This window comes from Octodon degus, unplaced genomic scaffold, assembly GCF_000260255.1.
Source record: "Octodon degus isolate 3935 unplaced genomic scaffold, OctDeg1.0 scaffold00002, whole genome shotgun sequence".
Classification (NCBI taxonomy): domain Eukaryota; kingdom Metazoa; phylum Chordata; class Mammalia; order Rodentia; family Octodontidae; genus Octodon; species Octodon degus.
The window spans coordinates 12,291,778-12,307,547 of record NW_004524578.1 but is presented as its reverse complement, the minus strand read 5'-3'; the positions used below and the strand labels follow the sequence as shown (position 1 = coordinate 12,307,547).

At 39.3% G+C, this 15,770-nt stretch overlaps 1 protein-coding gene across 5 annotated transcripts in view; it reads left to right on the top strand.

Annotated features, from left to right (window-relative positions):
* Chd2 (chromodomain helicase DNA binding protein 2) overlaps positions 1-15,770 on the top strand; it is a 152,612-nt gene that overhangs the window by 45,194 nt on the left and 91,648 nt on the right. For all 5 annotated transcript variants that reach the window (XR_002820119.1, XR_002820118.1, XR_002820120.1 and 2 more), the window contains exons 8-16: positions 599-732; positions 1,883-2,108; positions 3,178-3,278; positions 5,017-5,061; positions 5,209-5,387; positions 6,935-7,059; positions 8,341-8,557; positions 11,653-11,742; positions 12,430-12,620. Coding sequence is in view for 1 of the 5 variants with exons in the window: in XM_023710091.1 (XP_023565859.1) it covers positions 599-732; positions 1,883-2,108; positions 3,178-3,278; positions 5,017-5,061; positions 5,209-5,387; positions 6,935-7,059; positions 8,341-8,557; positions 11,653-11,742; positions 12,430-12,620 (1,308 nt within the window). In the remaining 4 variants the exon portion in view is untranslated. The remainder of the gene's footprint in view (positions 1-598; positions 733-1,882; positions 2,109-3,177; positions 3,279-5,016; positions 5,062-5,208; positions 5,388-6,934; positions 7,060-8,340; positions 8,558-11,652; positions 11,743-12,429; positions 12,621-15,770) is intronic.

Below are 15,770 nucleotides of genomic sequence, written 5' to 3'. Positions count from 1 at the left end.
GATTGAACCACGGTCCCTGTGCCTCGCTTAGCTTGTTCTAAGTAGGTGCCCAAGACCACTGAGCCATCTCACCAGCCCCAGGTTTTTCTTTTTGGACTCCCAAATTTTTGTTATTAATATATTGTAAAAATTAATGGTTTGCTTTGTTACCAGTAAGTACATTTGTGAAGATTCCCAGTATTTTGGTAGTAGTGAAATTTCATTTTGTTATTGGGAGACAAAATACAGAGTTGAATCATGTAATCTTCCCTTTTGTTCAAGAGAGTAGCAGTTTTTCCTTTCGTTGTTGATTTTCTTTGTAGTAGTTTCCTTGTTTACACAGTATGAGCTGATGGTAAAACATGAAAAGAAAAATAAGGATGTTCCAACTTTTTGTATTTTGCTTACAACAAATTAGCGTAAAAACAGTACTTTCTTGTATTTATGAACATGCATAATATTTTGGGGAAGAAGTAGCACTGAGTCCACACTGAATGGTGAATCTGTAAAATAGCATGTTGGACCGAGGAATATAGTTCTGTGTTCTGGTGATGTTGTGTGTAGAGTACTTGCTTCTCAAAATGCATTTCTCATTAATTCAGCATTGTTTTTCACACAGTTACAAAGAAGATGATGACTTTGAAACTGACTCAGATGATCTCATTGAGATGACTGGAGAAGGAGTTGATGAACAGCAAGATAATAGTGAAACTATTGAAAAGATCTTAGATTCCAGACTGGGAAGGAAAGGAGGTAAGTGTATTTGGGGAGCAAAATACTTTTCTTAGCTGCTCAATAAGGCTCAGATTTTACGTATTTTAACTATGTTAGTCAACACTTAAACTTGTTGTGTAAGTAGAACTTTGACCTAATCTATGGCACTAGAGCTGAGAAGAAAGGAATGGGTCCAATATTTCTTTGAGATTTTAAGTGATGCTAATAAAGCGTTAATGTTTTATAAAGCAGTGATAGAATAGATACTTGCTAATTAGATATTGGCTCATTAAGCTTAAGCAAGTCTGGGTCTAGTTGTTTCTGAATGTCCTAGTAAAAATACTGAACTGCTTAAATATATATTGGATAATAGTTTTTAAAATGTAGTTGACGCTGGCCAAGGTGGGGCTCATCTGTGACCCTAACTCTTGGGAGGTGGAAACCGGAGGGTTGCTGTGAGCGTGAGGTCAGCCTGGGCTGTACAGTGAGCTCAAGGCCACCTGTGACCGCACAGTGAGACTGAGTCTGACAGAAACCAACTGTGTTTGAGATATCTGACAACTTAGTTGCTTTAATGCAACCTCGTCATAAAGAAAATATCAAAATAATACCCTCTTCTTGGCCCCTGTTCTGGCTTCATTTGAGGTAAAAGTGGGTAAGCAAGGGGAGATTTCTTGTTTTTTAAGACAGGGTTTCATGATATTCCTTAAATGCTCCATATTCCTCCTGCACCAGGTAATCCGTTGGTTTATAGGCGTGAGCAGTGGTGTCTGGCAAATGAGGAAGGCACTTTGATTTTCTATTCTCTAGCAGTATCTGCAAAGAGGGATTTGGTGTTTCAGTAGAGACCAAAACATAGCATGTTGCTGCTCTGTTATTATTGTTGTTGTTGTTATTATTATTATTATTATTATTATTGGCTTTTGTTTGTGTTTTTATTATGTTTTAACAGGAATTCTTTTAATTTTTTTTTTTTAATCTGCAAATTTTGTACAGTGTTAAAGGTGGGTTTTGAAAACACTTGAAATTATTGGTGGAGTTCATACTGTGTTGAGTTTTTGCTTATTTCATCAAGTCATGGTATTTGGTAGTTCAGCTAAAAAGATTGTTTATACAACTGCTTCATTGGGAAGCTTTTCACTGTCTGGCTTCATACTTGCTCTTGAAAGCTTCCTCATTTCTTCTGCAGCCACTGGAGCATCTACTACAGTGTATGCTGTGGAAGCTAATGGAGACCCAAGTGTTGACTTTGACCCTGGGAAGGGTGAAGGTGAAACCCAGTACCTCGTCAAGTGGAAGGGGTGGTCTCACATCCACAGCACGTGGGAGAGCGAAGAGTCTTTACAGCAGCAGAAAGTGAAGGGCCTCAAAAAGCTAGAGAACTTCAAGAAGAAAGAGGATGAAATCAAACAATGGTATATTTCCATCATGTTAAGGAGAGCCGACTATCCCGAGAGAAGGAAAGGCTCTAAAATAATGCAGGGAGGACATAGCTCTTTAAGACCCTCAATTTTCCCTTGATCTTCTGGATGTGTAGCCATGTGCAGTTCTGTTTCATAAAATTGTAATTTGAAGATGTATTTTTATATGGCTAAGTTTTTATTTTTATTTTTTAAAATAATTTTATTGAGAAATAGCAATGAGACACTTTCAAAACCGATTATTAGCACAGTTTCAATAATTCATTGTACAAGATGCAGACATGACATCCTGTCCACAAACACTATTAGAACAAATCTTCATTGAATTAAGAGAATGCAGCTGTATATCTACCCTATCTTGAATATACAGATACAAAATGGTCGTTCATTTGTATTCCCCTTTTTTGTTTAGTTTTGTCAGAGAAGGGTATTCCATTGTCATTTAAATATTGTAGGTGCATGAATTCAGCAAAATGTTCCAATATAGTCCAGTAGTCTGTATGGCTAAGTTTTTAGAATTATTATTCTTAGCGCTGTTCACACATCATCTGCTCAGCCATTACAACCAGGGTGTAAGAGGTGTAATGTTATTACCCTCTTTTGTGTATGGGAAGAGTAAGGCACAGGTAAACTGAACAGTAAACCTTGGACTTGAATCTTGGTCCTTGAGTCTGGAGCCTGTCTTTATTTATTTATTTAATTAATTAATTTATTTATTTTTGCGGAACTGGGGATTGAACTCAAACCCTTGTGCTTGCCAGGGAATCGTGTTATTCCGCTGAGCCATCTCCCCGGCCCCTGGAGCCTGTCTTTATAAAGCACCTTGGTTATGTACTTAAATAAACTGACCTTGGTCTTACCAATTAGTTGACAGGAATTATGTTAGGGTGTTTTTTTTAAAAAAAAAAAAAACCAAAAAAACCAGGCTGAGTTATAAAGACCACTAAAGGGACAGAATGAAGTAAATAGATTCCCTTTCCTGTGTTGGGTTTGTGCTCTGGTATGTGTATGTAGATCCCCAAAATCTAACTGATATATGCTTTTTTCTTTGTCTTCTGTCAAGGTTAGGGAAAGTTTCTCCTGAAGATGTAGAATATTTCAATTGCCAACAGGAGCTGGCCTCAGAGTTGAATAAACAGTATCAGATAGTAGAAAGAGTAATAGGTAAGTACATGGGAACTCAGGTGGCCGTGTTCGAACTCAAAGCATAGGTACTTGCTGTTGGGAGAATAGAAAATAACACATGCATTTGGATGGCTACATTTTGAGATTAGACAGATGGATAGATTTATTTTGAAGAAGCCTGCAAGATTTGCTAATAGGGGTTTGGGGAATGACAAAAAGAGGGATCAAAAATGATGACAAGATTATTGGCTTGAATAGATACATATAGGAGAGTAGACATGCCATTTGCTGAAATGGAAAGATGAAGGGGCATGGATCTCAACGGGTTAGTTTGATTTTTAACTATTTATTGACCTTAGTCACTCAAAGTTAAGAGTATTTTGAAGACGAACATAGGTGAATTGGATTTTAGAAATTTTATTCTGAAATAGAGGCTTAAAGTTGACTGTTTGAGAGTAGGTAGTATTGATAGCCTGTGACTTAATAAGATTATCTGAAGTAAAACAGACATGGTGAGAAGATGAAATCTGAAGGGGAGGACTCCAGTGTGTGTGAGTTTGAGAGAAGCTATTGAAAGAGATAGAGGAGGGTCACCTGATGCCTTGAGGTGCTCTAAGGGAGATTGCTGGGCCAGAAGTTAGCGACTTTCTCTGCTGCAGCGGATGAGTGCTGTTAGATGGGTTGATGGGTATGGCTGAGTGAAACGGACCCATGAAATGGACGTAGTGCAGCCCTGAGGTGGGGTGTGCTCAAGAGTTAATGAGAGGGGCCACCCATCGGGTCAGTTACTGGGGAATTTTATTTCAAAAGGGAACAGAGAAGTGGGGCTGCTAGCCTGAGTCAGGTGAGTGAGATGTTTTTTGAAACAGTTTCATTATACAATCCAGGCTGGCCTTAAACTCGTTATGTAGTAACTAATGTAAGGTGCCTTCCTTCTCAAAATCTTGTGTCTTAGCTGACTAGATTTCTAGGCATGTGTAGTGCCACCATGCCTAGTGGAGGTTGTCTTTTTTTTTGGTGGTAGTGGTGATTGAACCAGGACCTTTACAGAGAGCTACATCTTTAGTCTTTTTTTTTTTTTTTTTTCCTTCAAATTTTGTGGCAGTATGTTGCTAATCTGACTGTGCTTGGCTTGATCTTTCGGTCCACCTGTCTTAGCCTTCCAGAGTGCTGGATTGCAAGGAAGTACTACCAGACTTGCTCAGAAAAAACTGTTCTGGCATTTTTGATGTATCATACAATTGTCCTTGAGCACTGGGTAGTTTGTAAAGCCCACCATCACCTGGCAAATCACACGTTATGCAAAGAGGATTGAACCCAGGGAGTGCTGAGCTACTTGTCAGAATAACCATTTTATTCTCACTTAGTTTTTGTACTCTTAAGAATTGCTGCATATGTAAACAGTTTTTATTAGTAGTACTGTGTATTTTCTTTTTCATTTTTTGGGGGCAGTTCTAGTAGTTGAAACTAGGACCTTTATTCCCACTGACTTCCTCATCAGCTGTTGTGTTTACTTGACATGTTTCATTAACATGCCCAGGCTAGTGTTGAACTTGTATATCTTACTGCCTCAGCCTCTCAAGGTGTTGGGGTTACAGGTGTGTGGCACACAAGCCTGGCTGCAAGATTTTTTGAGATCTGATAGAGTAAATTAGGTTTGTTTTTTCTTTTTTTTTTGCCCCTTCCTTTGTAGTGAATTATATTTGTGTTCTTATAAAACTTTTTTCTCAGTTTTTCTTGATATGGCTGTAACTTGTTTTCCTTTCCGTTTGTGTAGCGATGAAGACAAGCAAGTCTACACTGGGCCAGACAGATTTTCCAGGCAAGTAAGAGGTTCTTGGGTTATGGGTGTTTAGCATCCAGTAGTACTTCTTGCTTTACAAATTGCTTACTGGTTTGCCACCTGGGTTTTCATTGGTTATGCTTTTAACAATTGATTTGATGTGTGACTCTCAAACGTGGTGTGTAGCTCACAGCCGGAAGCCAGCACCTTCAAATGAGCCTGAATATCTATGCAAATGGATGGGACTGCCCTATTCAGAGTGTAGCTGGGAAGATGAAGCTCTGATTGGAAAAAAATTCAACAACTGTATCGACAGCTTCCATAGTCGAAACAACTCAAAAACAATACCAACAAGAGAATGCAAGGTATAGTGGTTATTGGCTTTTGGATTTTCAGGGAAAGAATGTACAAAGGATTAGCCACATAGATATTAGGATGAAAAGATAGTGCAAGAGTAAAATGATGATTTCTGGGTTTTTTGTCTTTTTGAGACAGGGTCCTGCTATGCAGTTCAGGCTGGCCTTGAGCTCACTGTGTAGTCCAGGCTGGTCTTGAACTCGCAGTGATCCTCCTGCTTCAGCCTCCTGAGTGTTGGGATTGCAGGTGTGCAGTACCACGCCTGGCTCTGATAATTTCTGTTTTGAAGTAAAAGATTAAAGTGTGATCTTAAAGGAAAAATAATTATAACGAAAAGCAAGGATGCATTGCAAGATCGCTGTCCTAGTTACTTCTCTTGTTGTTTGAACTACCCGATACCCAGACTTGATTTATTCGGCTCACTTTGTAGAAGTTTCAGTCCATAGTTGATTGGTACAAAGTGGGTGAGGTGGCCGGTGGGCATTATAGAGGAGAAGCAGTTACGGAAGGCAGAAGGCAGCAAGTGACGAGCACTGACCCTCGCCCTCTTCCTTATATTTTATTCAGGCTACCTGCCCTGGGGACTCACACCCATGGTGGGGTGTCTTATGTGTTTCCAGAGCTGTGCAGAACGATCAGTGGACTAGTGTAGCAACCACACACGCCCACTCCCAGCACTGCACACTCCAGGCCCAGCCACCTCTGGAAGTCTCACTGTGTATGCGCGAGGCTTTCTGGGATGGGGAGCATCGAGACACAGGCCGCAGCAGTGGCTTTGCTGGCTTCAATGGTTTTGTAATTTAATGGAGTTAGGGATGCTAAGATAATTTTAAAGATCTGGAGCAGATTCGGCAGGAAGGGTGGGCCTTTGGTGTGGGATGTGAAGGAGCAGTCAGCGTGTGGTGCTGCTGGCATCTCTTCCTAAGAGCTGTAGCACCCTGGCAGATCCTCTGTTGGGGTCGTAGTTCTCTTCTTCGAAGAAGTGTTCCATGAAAAGACTTGTGCGGCCAGGTAATTTTGTGATGGATTCTTCCTGAATAAACTTCTCTTACAAATTAAACTTCAGAAAACCAGATTTGCATATGTGGGAGCCTTCATGTGGGGGACCACATCTCAGGACTTATGGGTCCTGTTGTACTTAGAGGGTCATACAGGTGCCCGCTTAGCTGCATTTAGGGTATGACAGCCTTTCCTGGGTAGCTGGGAATGTCTTTGAGACTTGGTAGTTGAAGTGGCCTCGCCCTCCTGGTCACCCTGCCTCAGACTCCCAGGTTCCCTGACCATAGGCGTGCACAGCCTGTGCTGCTGCTGTGCTGCCAGGTGACGTGAGTGCCAGGGGCCCCGGGTGTTGCAGGGCACCTAAAACCTGTTACTTCAGTCTGAGCTCTAGAAATAGAGGATCAGAAAAGGGGAGCGCAGTAGGGATGGGGACTCATCTGTGCAACTGCAGTGCTTTTACTTTGCTGTGGTGCAATATAAATTGTGATAGGACTTTAATTTAGTACCAGAGAGAAACTTGTTTTATACCTGGGCTTTGTCACCTTTTGTCTTTCAGGCCCTGAAGCAGAGACCACGATTTGTAGCTTTAAAAAAACAGCCAGCATATTTAGGAGGGGAAAATCTGGAGCTCCGAGATTATCAGCTAGAAGGCCTCAACTGGCTCGCTCATTCCTGGTGCAAGTAAGTGGTTGGAGAACAGGTTCAGTGTTTTCTCAGCTGTACTGTTCCTGCACTGTTACTTCAGTTAAGAGGGCTGGGGACCTTCAAAGGCTTTGAGGATTTAACAGTAAGTATACTTACGGAAACTGTGAAGGAAATTGGGTGCACTTGAGATTTATGGAAGTGTATATACTTACTCGCTCAGGCACTTTGGTTTTTTTCTGTACTTTTCCTTTTCATCTACTTATTTTGTGGACTAGAATCTCCCTGGTGAGTTAAATGTCTTGTTTTTCTGGTCAGTTATGTTGCCTTTAAACTGTGTATTACTTTTAGGCTTCTCTGGTGCACTGAGTAAACATATATTATACTTGTACAGATTACCAATAGCACTTACTCTCAGTGGCCCTGTTTTAAACTTAATTATGTTTGCAGCCTTATGTCACACACAGATCTATACCCAGCTTCCTGCCAGGTGGGCTACTTTTTAGTTTCTAAACATTTTTCCCTGTGTCTGTTTTCTTCAGTTCTTTTCCCTTACATTGGACTTTTTTTTTTTTTTTTTTCTTTTCTTTTAGTAATCCTCTTGAGACCTAGCTAATTTTTTTAGAATGGTGTTTCTGAAACTGGTGAAAGGACCATCTGCTTTCAGTGGTGCTTGTTAAAAATATAGAAGCCCGTGCTATATGCCAGATACTTCCATTCTGTAGACCGGGAGTGAGGTTCTGGAACTGTGATGTGCAGCCTATCTGCGTCTCCTGTAGGCTGGTGTATTGAGTACAAGCTCTGCATACCTGCAGCAGGTCCTGAGGAGTGCTGGAGATAGCACTGAAGGACCTCGTGGCATGCAGCAGTGGGGTGGGTCACTTGAGCAGAGGCCATGACTGCAGGATGTAGGCTTCCATGGCAGCCTGGATAGCCAATCTGCTTACATTCTGCATTTTGGTAGGACCCGAGGTTACATGCCATGCATACCTACAGTAAAACTTGCCTTCTGTTAGAGGAGCTACTCTTGGGAAGAAAACATTTCTCAAAGCCCTGACTGAAGAATGAAGAATACAGTTTGGTCAGGCTCTTACAGTGATCTGAATTGGAACATACTTTAGATCTCTTGGCTGCTTTATATGATCTCTAGTTACTTCCTCGTGTAAGAGGCTTAAATTCTTGCAGACAAGGATGTGTGTGTTTGAGATTCATACTGATGCTTTTCTGTGCCGTTATTCCTTGTAAAGCCTTGATAGCACAGTTATGCGTATACTCATGTTTGATGAGCTAGTGATTGTTTTGTTTTGACTTTCTCTGCAGGAGTAACAGTGTAATCCTTGCGGATGAAATGGGCCTAGGAAAGACCATCCAGACCATATCATTCCTCTCCTACCTGTTCCACCAACACCAGCTGTATGGACCCTTTCTTATAGTCGTCCCTTTATCCACCCTCACCTCATGGCAGAGGGAATTTGAGATCTGGGCACCAGAGATAAACGTAGTGGTTTACATAGGTGACCTGATGAGCAGAAATACGGTGTGTAAACAAGGAGTGGGGTAGAATCTGTGTTATGAATGTTTTGGAAATTGATCTAAAGTCTTCTGTGGAATTACTAGTAAAGTCTGTAGTGAAACTGTTCTGACATTATTCTTTGTCCTCAAAATTAGTAGTTTTCTATGTAATAAATTTGTGTATTCTTTAAAAGTATGATTACTGTTTATTTAAAGAAAAGGAACAGCAGTACATGAGTTGAGAGTCTTGCTTAGCTGGATTGCAGAATTGTTTTTCTTCTTTCTGTGCTCCTAAGACCACTTTGTATAAAGATTATACAATAGAGTTAATACGTTGTGGAAAGTTAATATTGTTGCTACTTAAAAAGAGATTACTGAAAATAATTTAGTTCTTAGAGTGTTTCCCAGTTTATTAAATAAGTGAAGTAGCTTACTGCACAAGAAAATGAAAACAAAGGAAAGTAGTACATTTCAAGGCTGCAGAAATATATTTTATCTGTTACAAACTTCAATAGTAGACATCATGAGTTTAATATAAGTAGTATGAATTTATTTTGGTTTGGCAAATGTTTTCTTGGTTAAAGACTGGTTCTTTAAAAAAGTGTCTACAATGTGGAAGCCTTTATTTATTTACTTTTGTATTTTAGGGAAGGGTCTACCTTACTAGATCTGGACTTGTAGTGATCTGCCTGTTTACAGCCTCCCAAGAGCTGGGATTACAGGCGCCACCACGCCCAGTCTAGGGTGTCGTCGTCCCCCCCCCGGGGGGGGGGGCAGGGCATGCACACAGGCCCAGGGATCAAATCTCTGCCCCTATGCCTGCTTGTAGGCGCTTTAATCTGCTGGGCTACTGGGTTGGCCCTATGGGAAGCCTTTTTTAAAATTACATTTAAAAAAAATTTATTAAAGAACACAAATTATTAAAAAAAACATTAGAAACTATACAGAATTTCACTAAACAAAATAATGGGAATTCGACAGTGCTTGTGGTATTGCATGTTATCTTCAAATTAGTTATTTAGATTACCAGTTATAAATATGCAAAATTGGTTTAAGGAAAATTTGTAAGAAATTGAACAGAAAAAAAAAATTAAGCATTAACTACTTTGAATAGACCAGTAGAAATCAGCAGTACAATTATCCAAGCAATCCTGCATATATTCTCTATACCTAAATATTATTACTATTATTATTATTATTATTATTACTATTTTGGCGGAACTGGAGATTGAACTCAGGCCCTTGCCAGGGAAGTGCTTATTCCACTGAGCCACCTCCCCAGCCCCCTAATTATATCCAGTGCTAAGCTGCATGTGTGTTGCTTTGTGACCTTTATAATAGTGTTCCTAGTTGATGGTGTTCTTGTTTTGTTTGCAATACTTGGGATTGAGCCTAGGACCTTGTGCATATTAGGTTTGTGTGTGCTCTTCTGCTCAGCCACATCCTCAGCCTATTAAGGTTGATTATAATCTTTCCAAGCCAAGATAGCTAAGATAGAACTGGAGTTGGAAAACATAGGTATATGTGGTCCAAAGCTTTGGTTTTTTACCAATGTATGTAAATGTTTTTCTGGGACCTGGCTTTATAGTAAGAGTAAGCCATCAGAAATCCTAAGGCATTTTAGGTATATGGTACAATAATACTTTTTCCTCATGCTTTGAAATTTATTTTTATTAAAAAATTCATTGAAATTAATTGTTTCTTTTTCAATAAAATTAATAATAAAAAAAAATTCAGTTCTGACTGTGGTGGTATATGCCTTTAACAGCAGGATTTGAGGCAGGAGTAGTTTGAGGCCATGTTGGGCTACACAGTGAGTTTTGAGGTGAGCCTAGATTACAAAGTAAGACTGTTTCAACAACAATAAAAGTGTGGAAATTCCCAACCCATTACCCTAATTATGCCTTCTTAGGAATATAACTAGTTAGCTTTATTAATTTATTAGCCATTAAAAGAGAGAGGAAAACACCTGTAATCTTAGCACACAGGAGACTCGAGGTGGGAAGATTGTGGGCTCAAGACTGGCTTGAACTACGTGGCATGGGCTGGGGTATATAGCTTAGTGGCACAAGTGCCAGCCTAGAAGGGCAAGGTCCTGGGTATGAATCACAAAAAAGTGATTGAGCAACGTAGCAAGCCCCGAGAGAGAGAGAGAGAGAGAGAGAGAGAGAGAGAGAGAGAGAGAGAGAGAGAGACTGACTGATTTCTAGGTTCTGCAGAATAGCTTCCAAAACAGAAGGCAAACGAAGCAAATTTAAAAAATTGTTGAGTGAGGGACAATTTTTGTGGCTGCCACTAGTCCTTTTTTTCGGCCTTGCTTGGCCATTTCCTGCAGGCATTCATTATCTTATCACTGATTTTTAGCATGTGTGCTGCCAGAGTGAGCCTGTGAGCTCTTAGTAACTGTTTTGCTTGCCTTGTTTCTGGGTGTGTTTCAGTGTACACTTGTTTTTATACTCTTTTACAGGACATTTTTAATTATATTTTATCCTGTAAATCTTTTTCCCTTTTTCTTGGTGAGCACATCTGTGTGTTGAGATTTCAGACCCAGCCTGAGATTAGAACTTGTTTTTCTTCCTTAAGAAAATTTTAGGGGGCCAGGGAGATGGCTCAGTAGTCTTAAGCTCCTGTGGGGCAAGCTCAGGGACCTGGGCTGGGCTCCTGTACTGTGCCTACCCTGCTCCGGCTGGGCCTGGCTGAGCCGGCCACTGAAACTGGATGTGGTGCCGCATGCTTGTAATCCCAGCACTGGGGAAGCTGAAAACAGGAGGATCACTATGATTTTGAGCTGCATAGCGAGACCCTGTATCAAATACAGAAAGGAAAGAGAAAATTTTAGGGATTTGTGAAATCCTTTGTAGTTCAAGTCACCAGGGATTGTTTAATAAATGCAATTTCTTGGTCAGATATGAATTGGGGGTAAATTACTGCTGATTGAACTATGTTTTAGTTGTTCCCAAATACTTTGGCCTATGTTAGCCATTTCAGAAGTTTTAAACTATTCATTAAATTCTAATCAGACTTTTTATTTAGCAAGTTTCTATTGCATCTATCACGAGAGTTGTATGATATCAGAAGACAGAAGTAGAAATTATGTCTTAATTACATTTTTTCTTACAGATACGGGAATATGAGTGGATTCATTCCCAAACAAAAAGGCTGAAGTTCAATGCACTTATAACAACATATGAGATTCTTTTAAAAGACAAGGTGTGTAGTTCACTAACTAAAAGGCCAAATCAATGTCCAGTGTGACTTTTTCAATAGTATGGGTTGTACCTTCCACTTGCTGTGTTTTCTTGTTTTGTTTAAAAAAAGCACAGGCACACACAGATTCCTCAAAAAATGTTGAGGCTGGAACTCAAAAGCAAAGCCTTACAACTGGAAGGAAACTTCCCTTGCCTTGACCAGTTGAATCAGGGGAAAGGATAGAGGCAGGTAACCGTCTGTGATGATAGTCACTGGAAACTGCTGTTCTGTCATTGTTGAAGCTTTCTGTACCAGTTGATTTGCTTGGTCTCGGAGAAACGAAGCTCTTTAAGTACACCTTTCTCCAGTTGCTATTAGCAAGTGTAGCAGGTAGTGGCTCTTGGTATTCCTGTGCTTCGGGGTATACACAAGAAATTTAAAGGCAACAACTTTTTTTTTTTTTTTCCACAGCTTACCAGTGTTTGTGTTTTTTTTTTTGGGGGGGTGCTGGTACAGAGACTAGCTCTTTTGAGTATCTAGCAACTACTGGAATAAACAGAAGAAACCTATTAAGTATGTTAAGTTAGTGATGGATAAATATGTCTCTCTGTACCTCTGTGATGGTATTTGTGCAAAGATAATTATCTCTTGAAAGCACTTTGGGTTCCTTCTGACCTGGTGGCTCGTTCTGTTTTGTTTTCACTTTAGACTGTGCTGGGCAGTATTAACTGGGCCTTTCTGGGAGTGGATGAAGCCCATCGGTTGAAGAATGATGACTCTTTATTGTATAAAACTCTGATTGATTTCAAGTCCAACCATAGGCTCCTGATTACGGGCACCCCTCTTCAGAATTCTCTCAAGGAGCTCTGGTCCTTGCTGCACTTTATTATGCCGGAGAAGTAAGCTCCTTCCTGTGTATTTCAAAAGATAATAGAATGTCTGAAATGCCAGTTTTTTTTTTTTTTTTTAAACGTTCTAAGTAGATCTTGGGGAAAACAGATGGATTAGTTTGGGGAAAGAAAATGGTAAACTAAGGAATAGCAGAATAAAGTCATTCATAATAAATAGTAAAAGGCACAGAAGTTAGCCTATTGAGGAGGAAAGCATATTATTTGCTAAAGTTGTGAATTAGTTAAGACATTTAGGAAATAATTGTTAGATAGAAAGCATCATTTTGGCTCTTGTTACAGGGTAATCAGTATAATTGCGATGAAGTTATATAATCTGATGACCATTTACAAATTTTTTAAATCCGCATGTTTGGAACAGCACCCGCTTCGTAGGTCCTATTGAAATAATTAGTAACTGTGGAATGTCTTTTTAGAAAGATTTTTATAGAGCACATAATATGCCCATTTCATGAAACTTAGAATTATCTGGTAGGATCCATTGATACTTAGAATGAAATATGTTTTTTTTTGTTTGCTGCTGCCCCTCCCTTATCCGATTGAGCAAAGCTTTAGCATTTTTGCTCGATGAGAGGAGGAGGATTGTCTGCCACTTGGAGTAAAGTGGAAGCTTATCTATTGGGCAGACCCTCCTCATGGCTTGGCAAGACTTCAGCTTGGACCACGTGTTGTGATACTCACTATGTTTTAGACATCTATGGCCTTCTGTCTCTTACTTGTCAGAGCATTACTGTTCTTGTGACTTAGTTTTCTGTAATGGCCATTGATGTTGAACATAGTTTCATTTCATTACTGTATCTTTACTAAAGTTTCTATTCAAATCTTTGCTGTTTGAAAAATTCGACTTTTTATTATGAATTGAATATAAATGAAGTTTTCTAGATACACATGTGTTTTCAGTATATAGTTAGCAACTTGTCCTATTTTTTTTTAAATTTTATTTATTTGTGTGTGTGTGTGTGTGTGTGTGTGTGTGTGTGTGGTGTGTGTGGCCAGCTTAGTCTGCCAGGGGGCGGGGCTGGCTGGCATGTGGTGCTGGGGGATTGAACCGCGGTCCCTGTGCTTTGCTAAGCTTGTTCTAAGTAGGTGCTTTAGACCACTGAGCCATCTCACCAGCCCCAAGGCACTTTTTTTTTTTTCTTGTGGAACCAGGGATTGAACTCAGGCCCTTGCGCTTACCAGGGAAGTGCTTATTCCACTGAGCCATCTCCCTGGCCCCAACTTGTCCTACTATTTGGCCTGTTTTAGCTTTTGTTTTTCTTTTTCGGTACTGGGAATTGAACTCAGGACCTCATGCTTACCAGGCAGGCAGCTGTGTGACTGAGCTATATCCCTGACCCTTTCTATCCATTTTTTTTTTTTTTTTTACTGTGCTTTGGACAGTGTCGAAGACCGATTTGCCTAACCCAAGGCCCCAAAGACATTTGTGCAAGTTGTAGTGCTTACACTTGGTCTGTGTTCTGCTTTTGCTGTTACAAAGGGTTTTGAGGAATTTGTTCTCCCATCACTTGTTGAATATATTTTGTCTGTTAAATTGCCTTGATATTTTGTTGATGATTAAGTAAAACCATAAATTCTGTTACTATTTTTAATATTTTTAATATTTTGAGACAGCGTCTCACCGTGTAGTTCAGAGTAGTCTTGAACTCACAGTAATCCTCCTTCAGCCTCCTGATGTTGGGATCGCAGGCATTTGTTACACAGCAAGATGTTAAGTGTAGATTGTTTTGTTTTTTTTTTGAGATAATGTTTCCCTGTATAGTTAGGCTGGCCTGGAAGTTGTAATTCTACTGTTGCCTACAGGTTGCTGAGATTAGAGAGATGTACCATCACACCCCACTATTAGGCAGTTTTTTAGATACTTCTTTATCATGTTTTCTCCTAGCTTTTGAGAACTCTTATAATGAATGGGCATTGGTTTTTGTTGGTTGTTTTTTGAGTCTATTGTGATAATAAACTTTATTTTACTTATATGGTGCAGGATATGGTAGTAGTTGTTTAGATGTTCCACCAGACTTTCATTTGTAGCCTAGCATAAATCTGATTTATTCATGATATTCAGCCTATAGCCCAGGGCTTGGTGAACATGTTGTGAGATACTTACACATTTGTGTTTTTCAGGGCTTTTATTGTGAGAGTGTCTTGTGTGTATGTGTTTGTGTGTGTGAGAGTGGGTATGAATATGAGCAGATAATAGGGCAAGAGCTGTGTGGCTTTATCAGGATCATAGCTTGGAAAATGTTCTTTCGTTTTCTGAGTTTTAAGTTGGGTGTTATTTTTTTCATTGAATATTTGATTGAATTCACATGTGTAGTCATTTGAAAATGCCTTCAGTTTTCTTTGTGGGAATATTTTTTAATGACCTACTTTAAGTTTATTCAAATTCATTATTTTCTCCAGTAAGTCTTGTTAATAACTTACATCTTTCAGGGAGTTTGCCCATTTTCTCTAGCTTTCGGGTTTGTTTACATAAAGTTACAGTATTCTTTTGTAATCTTTCTAACTTTCAAAGGTTGAGAAGTGACCAGATTTTTTTGGCTTTGATATTTTTGTAATTTTTTTCCCTTGGGAGGTTCTAGATGAAGGTTTAAAAACTTCATTGATGTTTTCAATGAACCTAAGACTTTTTAAAAAAATCCATCTTATTGATTTCCTTTATTTCTATTTTAATCTATTATTTCTTTCTTGTGATACTTTTCATTTTCTTTTTTCCTTAAGATACAACTTGATTATTTTTTTTTCCAAAATTTTATTGATAAACAGATAGCCATGAGACAGTTTCAAATCAAATCGGAAGTACAGATTTAACAAATAACACACTGCATATATTCTTCTTAGTGGTTAATTGCTGTACAAGATGCAGACTTGAGATCCTGTTTACAAACACCACTAGAACAAATCATTCTATTCATTAACAGAATATAACTATATATCCATCCTAACCACTTTGAATACACAGATACAAAATGGATATTCATCTGTATACCCTTTTTTTGTTAAGTTCCGTTATTTGAATATTATAGGTGTGTAAACTCAGCAAAATATTCAAAAAGAGTCCAGTAGCCCATAATAGTGTTGGGTCTTCCACTTAACTGGCAATGTCAGAAATTGTTGACCTGAGTCCCCCACAGCTCAACATAA